The 14,824-nt window shown below is 54.1% G+C and overlaps 1 protein-coding gene across 1 annotated transcript; it reads right to left on the minus strand.

Annotated features, from left to right (window-relative positions):
- Window positions 1-7,921: 7,921 nt before the first annotated feature.
- On the minus strand, window positions 7,922-14,370 carry PAX1 (paired box 1). The gene is made up of 6 exons (XM_066547840.1): window positions 14,329-14,370; window positions 13,855-13,976; window positions 12,362-13,056; window positions 10,953-11,098; window positions 10,405-10,603; window positions 7,922-8,526 (listed from the first exon to the last, which is right to left on the minus strand). Exons 1-6 carry the CDS (start codon window positions 14,368-14,370, stop codon window positions 8,435-8,437), a joined length of 1,296 nt encoding a protein of 431 aa, XP_066403937.1. The 3' UTR covers window positions 7,922-8,434.
- Window positions 14,371-14,824: the final 454 nt, after the last annotated feature.

Consider the following 14,824-nt stretch of genomic DNA (forward strand, 5'->3'; position numbering starts at 1 on the left):
AATTTTCCTCCCAGGTAGCTTTAGGAAGCATTTCTTAGTTTTCCCTCCAAATTGGGAATTTTGTAGGGAAAAGGTGGGCCAGGTGAATCAATAACAATAATGCTTAAATTAATTTATACCAAAAATTATGGAAAATATTAAATTATATCAGATTGGTTAATTAATTAATTAATTAGTATTTAAATATAATATGATTTTATTCCAGTTTCATGGATATCTCTATTAAAATAAATTCTGGGATTGCACCAGTTAAAATAGAAATTGGGATGTTACCAGTTAAAACAACTGGAATTCCACTGCCTTTTTCCAGGATTTATGAATGAGTGGCTTCCACAAGCACCTGGGTGCACGTTACTGTGAACTTCCTGCACAATTCCAGGAGTTAGCAGGAATTCCTTCAGCATCCTAGCATGGATCATCACCATCCCATCCACACCCCCTGCTCATCCTCAGTATTCTCCGATTTCCCTGCTCTGGAGGGAAGAAAGTCCAGGACATATCTGGGATTTATGGGCACATTCTGGTGCTTTGGATCCCTCATTTCCCAGAGAGCAGAGAATTCCAGGGCTCAGGACCTATCCCTATGGAAGGCTGAGAACCTTGGAGCTGCCTTCCATCAGATTTTCCAGCGGACAGAGCACGTTCTGCTCAGAAATCCATCCCCCCTGGAATATCCAGCGTATCAGTTTTATTAACCAGGATCCAAGGAAATTTAGGAGCCTGGCTTAATTTGGGAAAATTCATCCCACTTAAGCATTTTTCCATGTCCTGCCCAAGCTGGTTTCTGATTTATCAATGACCTATTTCCCATCTATCCCAGCTTTCACTCCGTAAATCACATTCCTGCTTGGAGAAACGCCGGGTTTTTTTATGATTCTGTTTAAAAAACCCCTCATCTCTTTCTCGGAGGCTCCATATTTTCTGTGGAATATTGAACCATCACTTCCAATAGCGATGAGTCTGAGGACTTGTGGGATGTTCCAGAGGCTTCAGCGACCTTTGGAGCATTAATCTTTCCTACAGATAATCCTCATTCCATCCATAACTGCCTGGGTATTTTTTATCCTTGCTCAGTATTCTGTATTTTCTGGGGAAGCAAGCATTGCATGGAAAGGGAGCAGCCCTTCCATTCCAGCACTTTCCATGCAGGAAGGGAGGTCTGTGGGAGTCTCTCCCACCCTGAGCCTGATTTTGGGAAGCGCTGCCTGGAAAAAACAAACACGAGGCTCCAATCCCTCTTCCCATTCCCAAGGGATCCAACCCATTCTCTCCAGCAGGTGCTGGCCCAGGCTCAGGCTGGGTGGGATAATTCCAACAAGGAAAATTAATATTTTGGGAGGTTTGTTGTCAATTGTGTCCCATCCTGAGCCACACTCGAAGACTTTCAAAGGCACAATGAAAAAAATCCTGGCTTCCCAGAGGAAACTTCCATGGATTTAATGAGCTCCCAGTCTCTCCCCATGGCAGGTTATTTATGGGGTGGTTCCATGAAGCATTGGCTAATGGATATGGGGAAATGGCTCTGGAGGAGAGTGGGTTCCCTGCGGTGCTTGGAGCTGTGTGGGAATGGGATATTGGGCTCAGTCCATCCCAAAAAAACGGCGGGTGAGGGAAAAAATAGGGAGAAAGTTGCTGGTTCGTGGTGTCACTCCTGTGGCATCAGGAAAGGGAATGATTTCTTGGCAAAAATTCCTCAAAAAGCAGGACACCTGTGGCGGGAATGATCCAAGGTTGAATCCCACCACAAACCTGAGAGACCCACAGGGATCATGCAGAGAACCAATGCCATGATTAAGGGAGGGATCCATGGATTCACCTGAAACACAATCCGGGGTGAAAACGCTTTTATTGGGAGGTTTGCACATGGCAAGAAAAGCAGGACCACAGCTCAGGCTGAGGATGTTGTGGAAACCTCATCCTCCAAAATAATTCTAAAGCAATTCCAGAGGAATCAGCGGCAGCATCCAAGGGGGCTCTGCCAGGCCCCAGCTGGGTGCAGAGGTTTTGAAATGGAAACAACTCAGAAATTCCTAAAATATTCCCAGAAAAAGAAACATTTTCGCTTTCGCCCCAGCTCTGGTCTTGATTTTCCAGGCTGGAGGAGGAATGTTGTTGAATTTTATGGAAAGTGATAGTGGGACTCTCTGGAAGTGGCCATAAAAGATAACAGATTTTGTTTTAAAGGCAGATAAAAGTTACGGGCCCGTGTTCCTTGGAACAGGAATTTCCTTGGATACCAATAAAAATGTTGGTTATGAAGCATTTCCTGAGGAATGGCTCTAACCCTGAATGATCCTGGTTATTTGCTGAGGAAAATGGGTTTTATCCTGGACAATAAACCTGTGGAGATTTATTAACCTGGGAAGCACATTCCAGGCTCCAATCCGCTCCCAGCCCTTGGAATTAATACCGTGGATAGAGTGAAAAATCCCTCTCCTGCTCCAGAGCCATTCCCTGCAGAATGTCTCCCATAAAAGAGTTCCCTGAGCAGCCCTTGAGCTGGATTTTCCCGGTCTTTGCCTGGGTCCTTCATTCCCAAAGCCCGGGCTCTGTTTTAATGGGAATATTTCCTCTGTATCGCATTACTCTGGCACTATTCCCTGCAGGAATAACAGAAAAAAGATTTGGAATAGGAATATTTGAAACAACACATTTGCGCTGTCAAGGTGATCCCAAACCTCTTTGCCTCACCCAGAGCCTGAAACCCTGGTAATTCCATGGAAAAATCAATGGGAGAGGGTAAAGGGAAGAGTTAAGGCGTCTCCTTTCTCCACAGCAATGAAAGCTCAGGGAATCCCACAAAATATTGGAATGGAAGTGGGAAAAAGCACAGGGAGCCCCCAAAATATTCCAGCCTCAGCTGCCCCGGGATGCTTGGAACGGGAGTGGGAGGGTTAACAGAGGAATTGGCATTTTGGATAAATCAGCACATTCTGCTCCTAAAAATGCCTGGACGTGGAATGGGAGCCGGGGCAGGCCCAGCCCTGGGCTTTGCAAAGCTTGGCCCAAGCGCACAGCCCAGCCTTGCAGCAGAACAGGTAATTAGTGTTCATAATCAGTTTGTAAAGCTCAGGCGACTCCAGAGTGCCGGGCACTCCAGGAAAAAAGGGAATTTTCTCCTTCGGGATGCATGCGAGTGCCAGCGGAACATCTGCACCCAATCTAGGCTCTGCTCAGCCCCCAAATATTGTTGTGGTTATGGGCAATTCCCTTAAAAGCCGATCCCTTTCCAACCCCGCGCTACTCAGGATGAAATGCTTGCTGCTCCTTTAACTCTTTTTAGGGTTGGGGTTTTTTTGAAGTTAGAATTCCGCATTCAGGGTACTCCTAACCCTGCTGCTTCCCTGTTTCCCTGCAACGACGGAGTTTTGTTTGGGAATCTTTGTGCTTACTCAATCCTTCCAAGCTCAAAAAGCAACCTCACTCATTCCTTGAAATGGAGAGGGATCCGTGGTGTTTGGAAAACAATCGGATTCCTGACAGCTTTTCCATAGTGTTGGTGTTTTGCTATTGCTTGGGAGACGGGAGGGAATTTAATCCCAGAGCAAGATGGAGTTTGACAGCTCTGGCTCTGGAAGCTCTTTCTGGCATGGAATTTTTCCTGGAGGTGATTCCCAGAGTGGATAGAGCCCAGGTGGCCCTGCCTCATCCAAGGTGGAATGAAGGAAGGGGAATGTTCACGAGGCAGGGAAGTTCCTGGAGGTGCAAAACTCCTTGGAAGGGTCTTGGGATCAACCCAGCAGGTGAAATGCAGGGAATTCCAACCATCCTTCCATGGACTCCCTCGGTGGTTTCTCACCTCCCCCTTCAGCCTTGCTTGAGGTCTCCAGGCCCTCCTGGAAGGATAGAATTCACCCAAGATCCAAGCTGGGAATCCCTTAGGGATGTACTTCCAAACCCCACGGACACAGGGCCCTTTGCTGCCAGTTCCGGGTAGGGCGTTGGCTTTGAGGGACGTGGCTTTGGAATTCACCGGCTGCCTCCAAGAGCAACCAAGTTCCTGCCAGAGGGAATTTTATCCTCCCTTTCCAGCAGATTTACTGGGTTTTTTCCCACTTTACTGGGTTGTTTTTTTTTTCCTCCTAGCGCATTTCATCCCTTTCCCCAAACCTCTGGTTCTCCAGGAGAGGCTTTGGAGCGGCCTCATCCATAACCTAACCTTGCCTCCTGTCTCATTTGCTCCAGGGGCAGTGCCTGGATGCTGACAGCCATTCCCAACCTTAAAATATGGCTCTGGCAATCCAAGGGAGCCAAAAGACGAATTCCCTGCTGCCTCCAGAGTGTTCCTGCAGGAAAAGATTTGGGCAGCTGGGATTCTCCAGCGCTGCCTGGTTGATTCCCACTTTATCCCATGGGAGCGTCAAGCAGCCCAAGGAATGTGGATCCACCTCCACGAGCCTCCTGTCTCCTCCTAGGATCAGGAAAATCTTTGGCTCCTCACCATCCCACAGGGCATGGATACTTCAGGACCTTGGGTCTTTCACTTCCCAGGGATTTTTCATGGATTCATGAGGCTTGGCAGCTCCAGGATCAGCTCCAAGCCCCTTCCTGGCAAGGGGAGATGTTCCCTGTGGGAAGGTGCACAGGAACAGCAGTGGAACAGAGCAGAGGGAATTACAGCTCCTGAGGAATGAGCAGGGACTATTTTAGGGCCTCTTCCCAAGGTTTGGGAATCCAACAGTGCCCATCAGTCCATCCCAGCTCCTCTTCCTCGCTCCTTCCGGCGGCATCCGCAAGGTTGGGACGGACGGAGGCTCCAGCCAGCCCCAAAATGAAAAACGTAAATATGGAATATTAAAACCAGACCTGCTCCAGAGAGGAACTTTGACATCGCCACAAATCCGAAGAAGAAAGGGAAAACTCTGGCACAGAAATCCCACATGACATCATTTTCTGGGATCACGGTGCCAAAACGGGGATATCTCCAGGAGTGAAAGCTTCGCTGCTCCTTGCCAGGTCCATATAACTTTGGGATTAAAAGGACTTTCATATTTCTGCTGCAGGAGATGGGATGGCAAGGAGGAGGGAGGTTTTCCCCATGGGAATGATTAAATTCCTATCAGTAATAACAAGGAAGAAAAGTTTTGTCAGCCATGTCATTGATCTTCCTTCACAATTCCTCCCAAATCCATGGAAGCTTCTGCTTCCATGGAACCCCAAAGCCACAGAGCTGCTTGGTGGTGGAGTGAAACTATTATTAGGGTTCGGGGAAATTTTTTCCTGCCATTTATCATCCCCAGTTTTCTACAAATTATGGAGAGTTCTGTCAAAACTCCTCCAGGGCCACACTCCTGCAGCCATTCAATCCCAGGGAAGGGCTGATCCCACACATCCCAGACCGATCCTTGACCCTTCCCCTCAAAACCTTTCCATTCCAAACCTCTCCCAGCAGCTCCAGGGAATAAAAGCCCCTTCTCCAGCCTCTCGCTGGGAAATGAGGTGGGATTCTCCTGGGCCATGGGCTGGGAGCAGCAGAAAACTTTTGGGGAAGGTTTCCAGAGGTAAAAACCTGCTGGATTCCCCGAAAATTAAAAACTCCCTATTAAGAGGGAATGTTATGAAGTGCCTGAGGGAGCTGGGAATCAAATTCCCATTTCCAAGTGCAACTTAAGGAGTTGCGGGCAGGTTTATAACCCTGCAAATGAGGGGGGGGATTTGCAGCTTCTCCGGAGAGCTGGGCACGGATTTTTCCAAGTTCCTGCACAAGGAGGAGGATTTAGCTCCAAAGAACCCAAAGGATTTGCACCAATCTGACTTTTGGAACTTTAGATCAGCTCTTTTCCAGCCTGGGCCCAGTCTTTGGTACCTTGGGATCATCCACAGGATGATGAGCCTGGATCTTCCCTGGGCCATCCCTCATCTCTGAGGAGATCCCCTCCAGCCCCTTCCAGCTTCTCCAGCCACAACCCGGAGTGAGGAGCGCTGGAATCCTGGAAAAGCAGACCCTGCGCTGGTGCCAAACATCTGCAAGCCCCAGTCCCCCAGCCCCTTCCTACAGCAGAGGGATGGGTTTAAATCCTTAGGATTCCAAACACACCGGGAAAGAAATCAATCTGGGGTCCACCAGCAAGTCTCCAGTAACATTCCCCATCCTGCTCTGCACTCTCCAAAGGGTGCTAAAGATATATGGAGTAGGTAGAGCTGATGGAAACAGCTCCAGCCTCATTTTTTTTCCAGACTGCAAACCCCATTCCATTGGAATTGCCGTGTTCCGCGAGATGGGATCGATTTTGACAGGATCATGGCTGCAGAAGTGTCAGAGCTGATTGTTTCCACCCCTTCACTTTGTTCCCATCAATTCCAAAAGTTTTGCTCCCATCAAGTCCAATTTTCCCTAGATCCTGTCAGGCTGGATCACCTCACCTCACCCTGCCTAAAAACCCCATTTTATTTTATTTATTTTGGGGATTTTTTTTGGGGGGGGGGTCGGGTCTCCATTCCCAGGATTTTCCATGAACTGAGGTGCATGGTGCAGGCATCGAATTTCCCCAGGGATTTTCCCCTTGCCCCCATGGGAATACAAGTCCTGAGGGTGTTCTCCCCCCCCCCAGCAAAGCTCCTCCTTTATCCCTCCTCCCTGGGAATCCCAAGCCACAATGTCCCGGACGCTCCTAACAGGTGCCAGCTGGTTTAGGGCCTCTGGATTGGGGTTTTTGGTGGCTCTGCCTGCCCCAGGAATTCTGCTGGGCACAGGGAAATATTTTGGGGATGTTCAAGGAGAAAATCCCTTCTCCACAGGAAATCATGAAAATGGCATTTTTAATCACAGCCAGGGAGTGCCCAGGAATGGCCACCTTTGCCTTGAGGCTGTGCTCAGCATCCAGCTGTTTTTCCAGGGTTTTGGCAGGTCTATGGCAGTCTTGGAAGGGAATAACTCAGGTGTTCGTGCACCATCCCGGCAGGACAAGAATGGAAAGGATCTGACTCCAGCCTAGCACATCCCAGAGCCCCCAGTCCCGTATCCACAGGGATATCCCTGCCTGGGATGGGGGAATGAGGAGTCACATCCCAGCAGGACCAGGAGGGGGAAGGATCTGACTCCAGCACCGGTGCCTTGCTCATCCCAAAGCCCCAGTCCCATATCCAGAGGGACATCCCTGCCTGGAATGCAGAGATGAGGAGCCCCAGCGGATGCTGAGAACTGGCACACAGCAAACACCACACTTAAAGGGTTTTGCTGTCCCTCAACATTCCCACAAAGCTGCTCTTCCACACGCTGGAATGCAGCTTTTAATGGATAAACCCGGCAGGGGACGGGCCAGGGCCACTCCTCCTCTGTTTCAGGTGTCTCCTCCATCCTCACACCCCTAAAATCCACTCAGCCGCAGTCGGTCTGCAGATCCTGCCCTGGGACTGTGCTCTCACCTCCTTGGATTTCCCGGCTTCCCTCCCTGCCGAGCTCTGCAGTGGGAATCAAGCCTGGCTTTAGCAGAGGCAGAACCGAGTTTTGCCACGCCGAGGCTGGAGACAGAGTCGTGTCCCGGGCTGGGCTGCGTTGGCATCTCCCGGTTCCCTCCCTCCCACCGGGACGCCCTCTCCGCAGCAATCCCGGCGTGTTTTCTCCTGCCAGGATCTTCCCTCCCTGCCCCGCTGCAGGACCTGCCCCTTCCCACACAATGGAGGGACCGACGCCAGCTGGAGGAGCCAGGGAATGCGAAACCCCGTCCCGAGCGCATCCCAGCCGGCTGCCGGGCAGCAGCGCGGGGACACGGGGACAGCGCCCCGGCCGTGGGCAGCGCCCCGGGCCGGGTGATGCGGCGGGGAGGGGGTCACGGAGCCCCGGGATGCGGGAGAATGCCGGGAGGAAGCTCAGGGAGCGATTCCAAGGGATCCTAGAGAGTCCTCCCGCTCTCGGAGAGCTTTGGAGGAGGGAAGGTGCTCACCCTGAGGGAGGGAGAGAGGGAGGGAGGTCGCTGCAGTGTGCCCACGGCTGTCGCTTTTTATTAAGGTTCCTTATTATAGAAATATCCCGTAAAACGTCCTGGCACTTTTGGTCCATTTCCATCCCGGGGCAGAGGCACTGGGAAGGGGCTGGAGAAAGGGCTCCAGCACGGAGGATGCTCCTTGGGGAAGCCGGGAATTGCTCCCCTGGGCTGGGACAGAGCCGGGAATGCTCCCGGCAGTGCCTGGGGACGGAGGGAATCACGGCATCCAACAGTCCTCGGGAGGTATGGGGGAGGAGAAGGAAAAACTGAAAGCAAGGGGGAGAAAATACAATAAAATAAAATAAAATAAAGAAGGAAGACCGAAGAGTCTCTTCCGTCATCCCTTTCCGATCCAATGGAGGCTAAGCGTCCCTCCGGGAATGTCCTGCCGGGGATTTGCCGAGGCAGAAAGTCACCTGTCACCGCCCGGGCTGTCCCCGCGTCCCCACTCCGGGCTGCAGGAGCTCATTCCAAGGTCCCAAGAGTCCCTGGGCAGCTGCTCGGCGGCTCTAGGACGAGGAGGTCGGGATGGAGATTCCATGGATGGCGCTCAGGGGCTCCGGAGCTTTCCCCGCGGGGCTGGGGGGTTTCCTGTCCACCCCTGCAGGAAGGGGGAGAGGGAAAAAGGACGGGCGAGGCAGGGGATGGAGGCGCTCCGAGCACGGGGGGACGCCCCAAAAACCGCCTCCAGAGCCCCCAGCAGCGACCGTGACCCGCCGGTGACAGGGACAGCGCCGGTGGCACCGCCAGGGACACGGGGCGGCCCCGACCAGTCCCAGCCACGCACGGAGCGCATCCCTAAAGATTCCTAAAATTTGGGGTGTCTTGGGAGGGGACTGTGCCGGGGAGGGAGGGGAAGGGGACAGGACCGTGCCACCATCCCTGAGGTGATGGAATTCCTGCTGAGCTCCGTCCCACCCCAGCTCAGCCCTCGGGAATTCTGCTTTCAGGGACCAGGATATTTATCCCGGGGCTGCTGGAGGCACGGGAATAAGCAGGGAGGGGTTTCGGGGGAAATCCAGGAAATTGGGAAAGGGATGAAATGGTCTGGCTGGATTGTCCTTCCTTCTTTCCAGCCTTTTCCCATTTTTCCCACTCGCTACAGGTACTCCCAGCCCACCCTACCCTTCCTCCTCCAGCTCGTTTGTCAGATAATCCAACAATCCAATTTTAATCCAGTTTTCCAACTGGCAGAACAAGAAAACCGATCCAAAGGGAAAAAATGGGAAAATTTTAAAAGAAAATTTAAAAAGAGAAAAATAAAAATAAATTTTAAAACCACACGCAAAGAAACCCCACCAATATATCAAAAACCTACAAAGGTTTAGAGAAAGTCTGGGGAAAAAACAGCTTAAAAATTGGGAAATCAGAAAATTCCGACTCCAAATAATTTTAAATATCTCGAAAATGTGTTAAATGTGCAAAGGTGGCTGTGATCGTTTTATATCCTTATTTTTTTCTTTCCTTCTTTCTCGTGTTTTTTTTTTTTTTTTTATTCCTTTTCCTTCCTTCTCTCCCTCTCTTTTTTTTTCTTTTTCTTTTTTTTTTTTTTTAATCTTTAAATAATCGGTTTGAATTATTTATTTTCTCCCTCAATCGCTCCTCCCCGGCACAGCTGAGGTTACGACTCGCAGCAGGTTAGAAACGGTAAAATTATTAAAAAACAAATAAAATTATTAAAAACCAAATAAAAAAATCAATCAATCAAACAAACAAACAAAAAAAAAGAAAACAACAAAAAAAAATTTAAACCCCAGAGAAAACAAAATAAAAAAGGACGAATAAACAGGGAATTAATTGCAAAATAATTAAAATAATAGAAAGTCAAATAATGCGGGGAAAATGACAAAAATGTCGAAGGGGATTTTATAGCCAGGGCGGAAAAATCGAGATTTTTAAAACGAGGGAATCGAGCTCTATTAATGAGGCGAAATAATTAACGGGAGATAAAAGCAACGCCCCCTCGGACAGCCTCAAATTGCTCCCGTGGGATTCCCGGCGGAGCGTTCGGAGGGAAATTATTCATTAATAACCCCGGGAACCAATTAAATAAAATAACAGTTAATTATGATAACTAATAACTATAAACAAATAGATAAATCACTGCTGTCTGTTCACAATTAATAGGTAATTACAAGGAATTAATGATTCCCTGTCAAGGCTTCTGCTTTTCCAGAAAGGCTCCCGCTTTTTGGAATCGGTGGAATGGGGGAACGCGGGGAAAGGCCCCTGCTCTGTCCCCCACATTCCCGCATGCCGGGGGAAACGAGCAGCCCGGCAATCCTCCCCATTCCCGGGCGCTTCCCAGCGAGCGAGCAGGGAAATCCCAAGGCAGGCCCGGTACGCGGCGGGGACCCGCGGAACACCGGGCTGGGCACCGGGACGGATCCGCTCCCATCCCCGGCGGGGCGGCCCCTCCTGAGGCCGGGGCTCCCTCCCGGCCCTGTCCCCGCGCTGTCCCCGCGCTGTCGCCGCTCACCTTGGCCGCCGGGCTGCTTGAAGGCCATGGCCAGCTCGCCGTGGTGGCCGTGGTGGCCCAGGGGGGTCCCCTGCGGCTGCCAGGGAGGGCCCGGGGCGATGTAGGCGCCGGGGGAGCCGCCGTAGACGCCGGGCTGGCTGGAGGGGGGGTACGCGCAGGCCGGCAGGAAGGTGCCCATGGAGGAGAGCCCCGCGCCGGGCTGGGGACAGGCATGGGGACACAAAGGGGACAAGGGGCTCAGAACAGCCCGCCCGGGGGGCGGACGGGGCTCCCTGGCCTCTCTCCCCACCTCCCTGGCCCCTCCCTGCTCTCCCTTCCCTGCCCCATTCCAGCCCCACTCGTGCCGCGCTCCCCTGTCCGCCGTGTCCCCCCAGCCCTCACCTGCGGGTATTTGATGTCGCCTGTCCCCTCCTGTCCCCCCAGCCCTCACCTGCGGGTATTTGATGTCGCCTGTCCCCTCCTGTCCCCTCCTGTCTCCCCAGCCCTCACCTGCGGGTATTTGATGTCGCCTGTCCCCTCCTGTCCCCTCCTGTCCCCCCAGCCCTCACCTGCGGGTATTTGATGTCGCCGTCCATGGCAACCTTGTCCAGCCCGTTGACCGCCTGGCCCGGCCCGGGAAAGCCGCTCCTGTTCACGCTGGGCCACTCCTCCATTTTTGGGGGATACGCGGCCCCCTCGGTGCCAGCCAGAGCCCCTGGGGAACAAAACGTCAGCCCCGAGCCCCCTCCCCCCAGCAGCTTTTGGGGTGAAACAGAGGGAATCCCCGCTTTTCCAAACGCCTGGCTGTGTAAACCCAGGGGCTGGGGGCACAAGAATCCGCGTTGCCTCCAGCATCCCGAAATTTGGGATCACAGCGCGGGGAGAGGCTGTGGTGTCCCCCCCCAAAACCCGCTCGCCGTCTCCCCCCTCCCTCTCCCAATTCCCAATCCCCGATAATTTAGGGGCTCCAATTTCTCTCCTGACGAAGGGGATTTGGAGAAGTGACATCGGAATTTTAAGGATAAATGATTGCGCGGGGGGAAACGCATGCGGTTGATTTACTCGGGCTTTTGGAAGGATAAAAGGACCCGCAACCCCCTGCCACGGCCCGCTTGTCCCCCCTTGGAGCCGGCGGGGCTCGGCCCTGGCGCTGCCGGTGCTCCCGGAGCCCCAAAATTCCCAGATTCCTCGGAAAAATCCAGAAGGCCGGATCCGAGTTTCCTTCTCTTCCCTTTCCTCCCCGATTTTTCCTCTCCTGTTGTTTTTCTCTCTTTTCCCCTCCTTTTCACATATATATATGTGTGTATATTATTTTTTTTTAATCCCCCTTTGCGGAGCGAAATTCAGGGCTCCGAATTTGCGGTCGGCAATCTATCATCCCTAGGAAAATATTTTCCACATTTTTCATAAAAAGTTCAAGATGTGGCTGAGCCGAGGCCGCATCTGGCCCCACCGCCCCGATGGGCTGGTGGAGCAGGGGGAGGCCCTTGGGAGAAAAAAAGGGGGAAAAAATGGGGGGGTTGGGGGGGGGGGGGAAGGAAAATATACGAAACAAACAAACAAAAAAAATCGGAACAAACAGCAAAAAAACCCGAAAGAAATAACAACAATTCGAAATAAACTAAGAAGCTGAAACTAATAAAAAAGAAGGAAAGACGCGAAAAGGCACGAAAGGAGCAAAGAGGCACGAACCAAATAAAAAGCCGAAAAGCCGAAAACAAGCAAAAGAAATCCCCGAACGAGCCAAAAGGCACGAAACAAACAAAAACCCCCGAACAAACAAAACCCCCCGAAACAAATAAAAAACATCGAAACAAACAAACAAAAAACAACAACAAAAAAAAAAAAAAAAACCACCCAACCGAACAAAAAACCAAAGAGACAAAAGAAAGAGACCAAAAAACCACTAAATCGACCAGAAAAACGGGCCAAAGGAAGGACGGGAGGGGCGGTGGGGAGTGGAACGCACGGTACCCACCCGCCTGCTCCACGAAGGTGCGGATGCCCAGGATGTTGGTGACCGAGTGCGCCGAGGGCCAGGAGCGGGGCAGCGGCACCGGGGGGGCCCCGAGGTGCGGCCCGGGGTGCGGCGCGGCCTTGGCGGGCGGCGGGGCCGCGGGGCCCGGGTACGGGTACTGGTAGATGTGGGCGCAGGGCAGCGCGGCCGGGGGCGGCCCGGCGGGGGCCAGCGGGCCGATCTTGTTGCGCAGGATGCGGCTGATGGAGCTGACCGAGGGCACGTTGTACTTGTCGCACACGCCGTCGGCCAGCAGGCGGTCGCGGATCTCCCAGGCGAAGATGCCGGGGTCGCCCTGCTTGTAGTCGCGGATGTGCTTGACCACGGCCGGCGTGGTGACCCGCGGCTTGCTGCCGCCGATGGCCCCGGGCAGGATGGAGCCCGTCTCGTGGTAGCGGGCCAGGATCTTGCTGACGCAGCCGTGCGACACGCGGAGCTGGCGGCTGATGTCGCAGGGCCGGATGCCGAGCTGCGCCAGCTCCACGATCCGCAGGCGGATGGCGTTGGGCAGCGGGCGCCCGTTCACGAAGACGCCGCCCAGCTGGTTCACCTCGCCGTAGGTATGCTCTGCGGGGCGGGATGGCACGGATCGGCATGGCACGGATCGGCATGGCACGGGTAGGAGCGGCGCTGGTGCCCGCGGGATGGGGATGGCGCTGCAGCGGGAAGGGGAGAGGGAAAAGAGGGGAGAAAGGGGAAGGGGAAGCGAGAAAGGGAGGGGGAAAGGAGAAAAAAAAAAAGGGGGGAAGAAAGGAAAAGGAAGGGAAGAAAAGGAAAGGGGGGGAAAGGAAGGAAAGTTGAAGGAAAAAAAGAAGGGGGAAAAAGGAAAAAGGGAAAAAGGAAAAAGGGAAAAAGGAAAAAGGGAAAAAGGAAAAAGGAAAAAGGAAAAAGGGAAAAAGGAAAAAGGAAAAAGGGAAAAAGGAAAAAGGGAAAAAGGAAAAAGGGAAAAAGGAAAAAAGGAAAAAAGGAAAAAGAAGGGGAGGAAAAAAGGAAAAAGGAAAAGCAAAAGGAGAATGAGAAGGGGAAGGGGGAAAGAGAGAGAAAAAAGGCCAAGGGAAGGGGGAAAGAAGGAAAGAGAGGAAGGAGAGATACAGACAGAAAAAAAGGGAGGTAAAAGGGACAGTAAAAAAAGAAGGGGGAGGAAAGACAGGGAAAGAATGAGAGAAAAAGAAAAGTCAGAAACGACGAGGGTGGGGAAAAAGGACACAAAAAAAAAAGGAGAGCGGGACAAAAGGAGAGAAGGCAAAAGAACGAGAACGGGAGAAGGAATCTCAAGGAGGGAGCGGAGCGAAAGCGAAGGGAGGCGCGGGGAGGACGGAGCAGCCCGGAGCCCTCCCGGCCGGGCACGGCACCCCGGCATCCCCAGCCGCCTCCTGCCCCTTCCCGGTGCCCTGCTCCGCCAGGAGCCCGTCCCGGAGCCGTCCCGGAGCCCGTGCGGGGCCGGCCGCACTCACCCATGGCCCGGCGCGGGGAGGGGGCAGCGCCGGCATAGAGAGCCCGGGGGGCGGCCGGGCCGGGCCGGGGGGTCCTGGCGGCGCCGGGAGCGAGCCCCGCTCGCGGGGAGCCCCCGCCGCTCCTCGGGATCAATTTGACGTGGGAATCACGTCAATCGCGGCCGTCACGGCGGCGGCGCCGCCGCCCATTGGCTCCCGCCCGCTCCTAAATGGCCGCGGCCGGCGGGGCCGGGGGAGCCGCCCCCTCCGCCCGCCCCCTCGGGGCTGCGCCGCCGCCGGGGACCCCCCCCGAGCGCCCCCGAGCTGCGGGAGGGCACGGCGGGGACACGGCGGGGGAATCACGGCCCCCGAGCTGCGAGTGCCCCCGTCCCGCCCCGAGCGGTTCCCAAGCGGGACAGGGACACGGACAGGGACAGTGACGGGGACAGGGACACGGACAGGGACAGGGACACGGACACGGACAGGGACACGCACCTGCCCCGCCTCCGGCCCCGACGGCAGCCGCGGGTGGGGCATCGCCGGGGCTGCGGGACGGGACGGGACGGGACGGGATGGGACGGGAGCGCTTTCGGGGGACACGGAGCCCTGTCCGGGGGGGCTCCTCCGAGGAAGCGCTGCTGCCCAGCCGCTGGAGGCGAAATCCGCCTGTTTCGGCCCCAAAAACCCCGCCCGGGGGTGAATCCGTCCAACGCGGCTCGGACAGCGGCCGCGGGATTCCCGGGGATTTTTATCCCCCCTCACGGAGAGCTCGGTGGGAAGACCGTGAGTGTTTCCCGCAAAAAACTGGAAGGGTGGGGGGCTCGGGTGGGGGGAAGCAGCGCCTGGAAAAGGGGGGGTGTAAAGAGGGGGGCTCGGGCAGGGGCAGCGCCCGTCACCCCCGTGTGCGGGCAGGGGGCACGGGGGGCACCCCCGGATCCAACCGCAGCCTCAGTGCTGGAAGGAGCCCTGGGAAAGGCAGCGGATCCATTCC

This window comes from Molothrus aeneus, chromosome 3, assembly GCF_037042795.1.
Source record: "Molothrus aeneus isolate 106 chromosome 3, BPBGC_Maene_1.0, whole genome shotgun sequence".
Lineage (NCBI taxonomy): Eukaryota > Metazoa > Chordata > Aves > Passeriformes > Icteridae > Molothrus > Molothrus aeneus.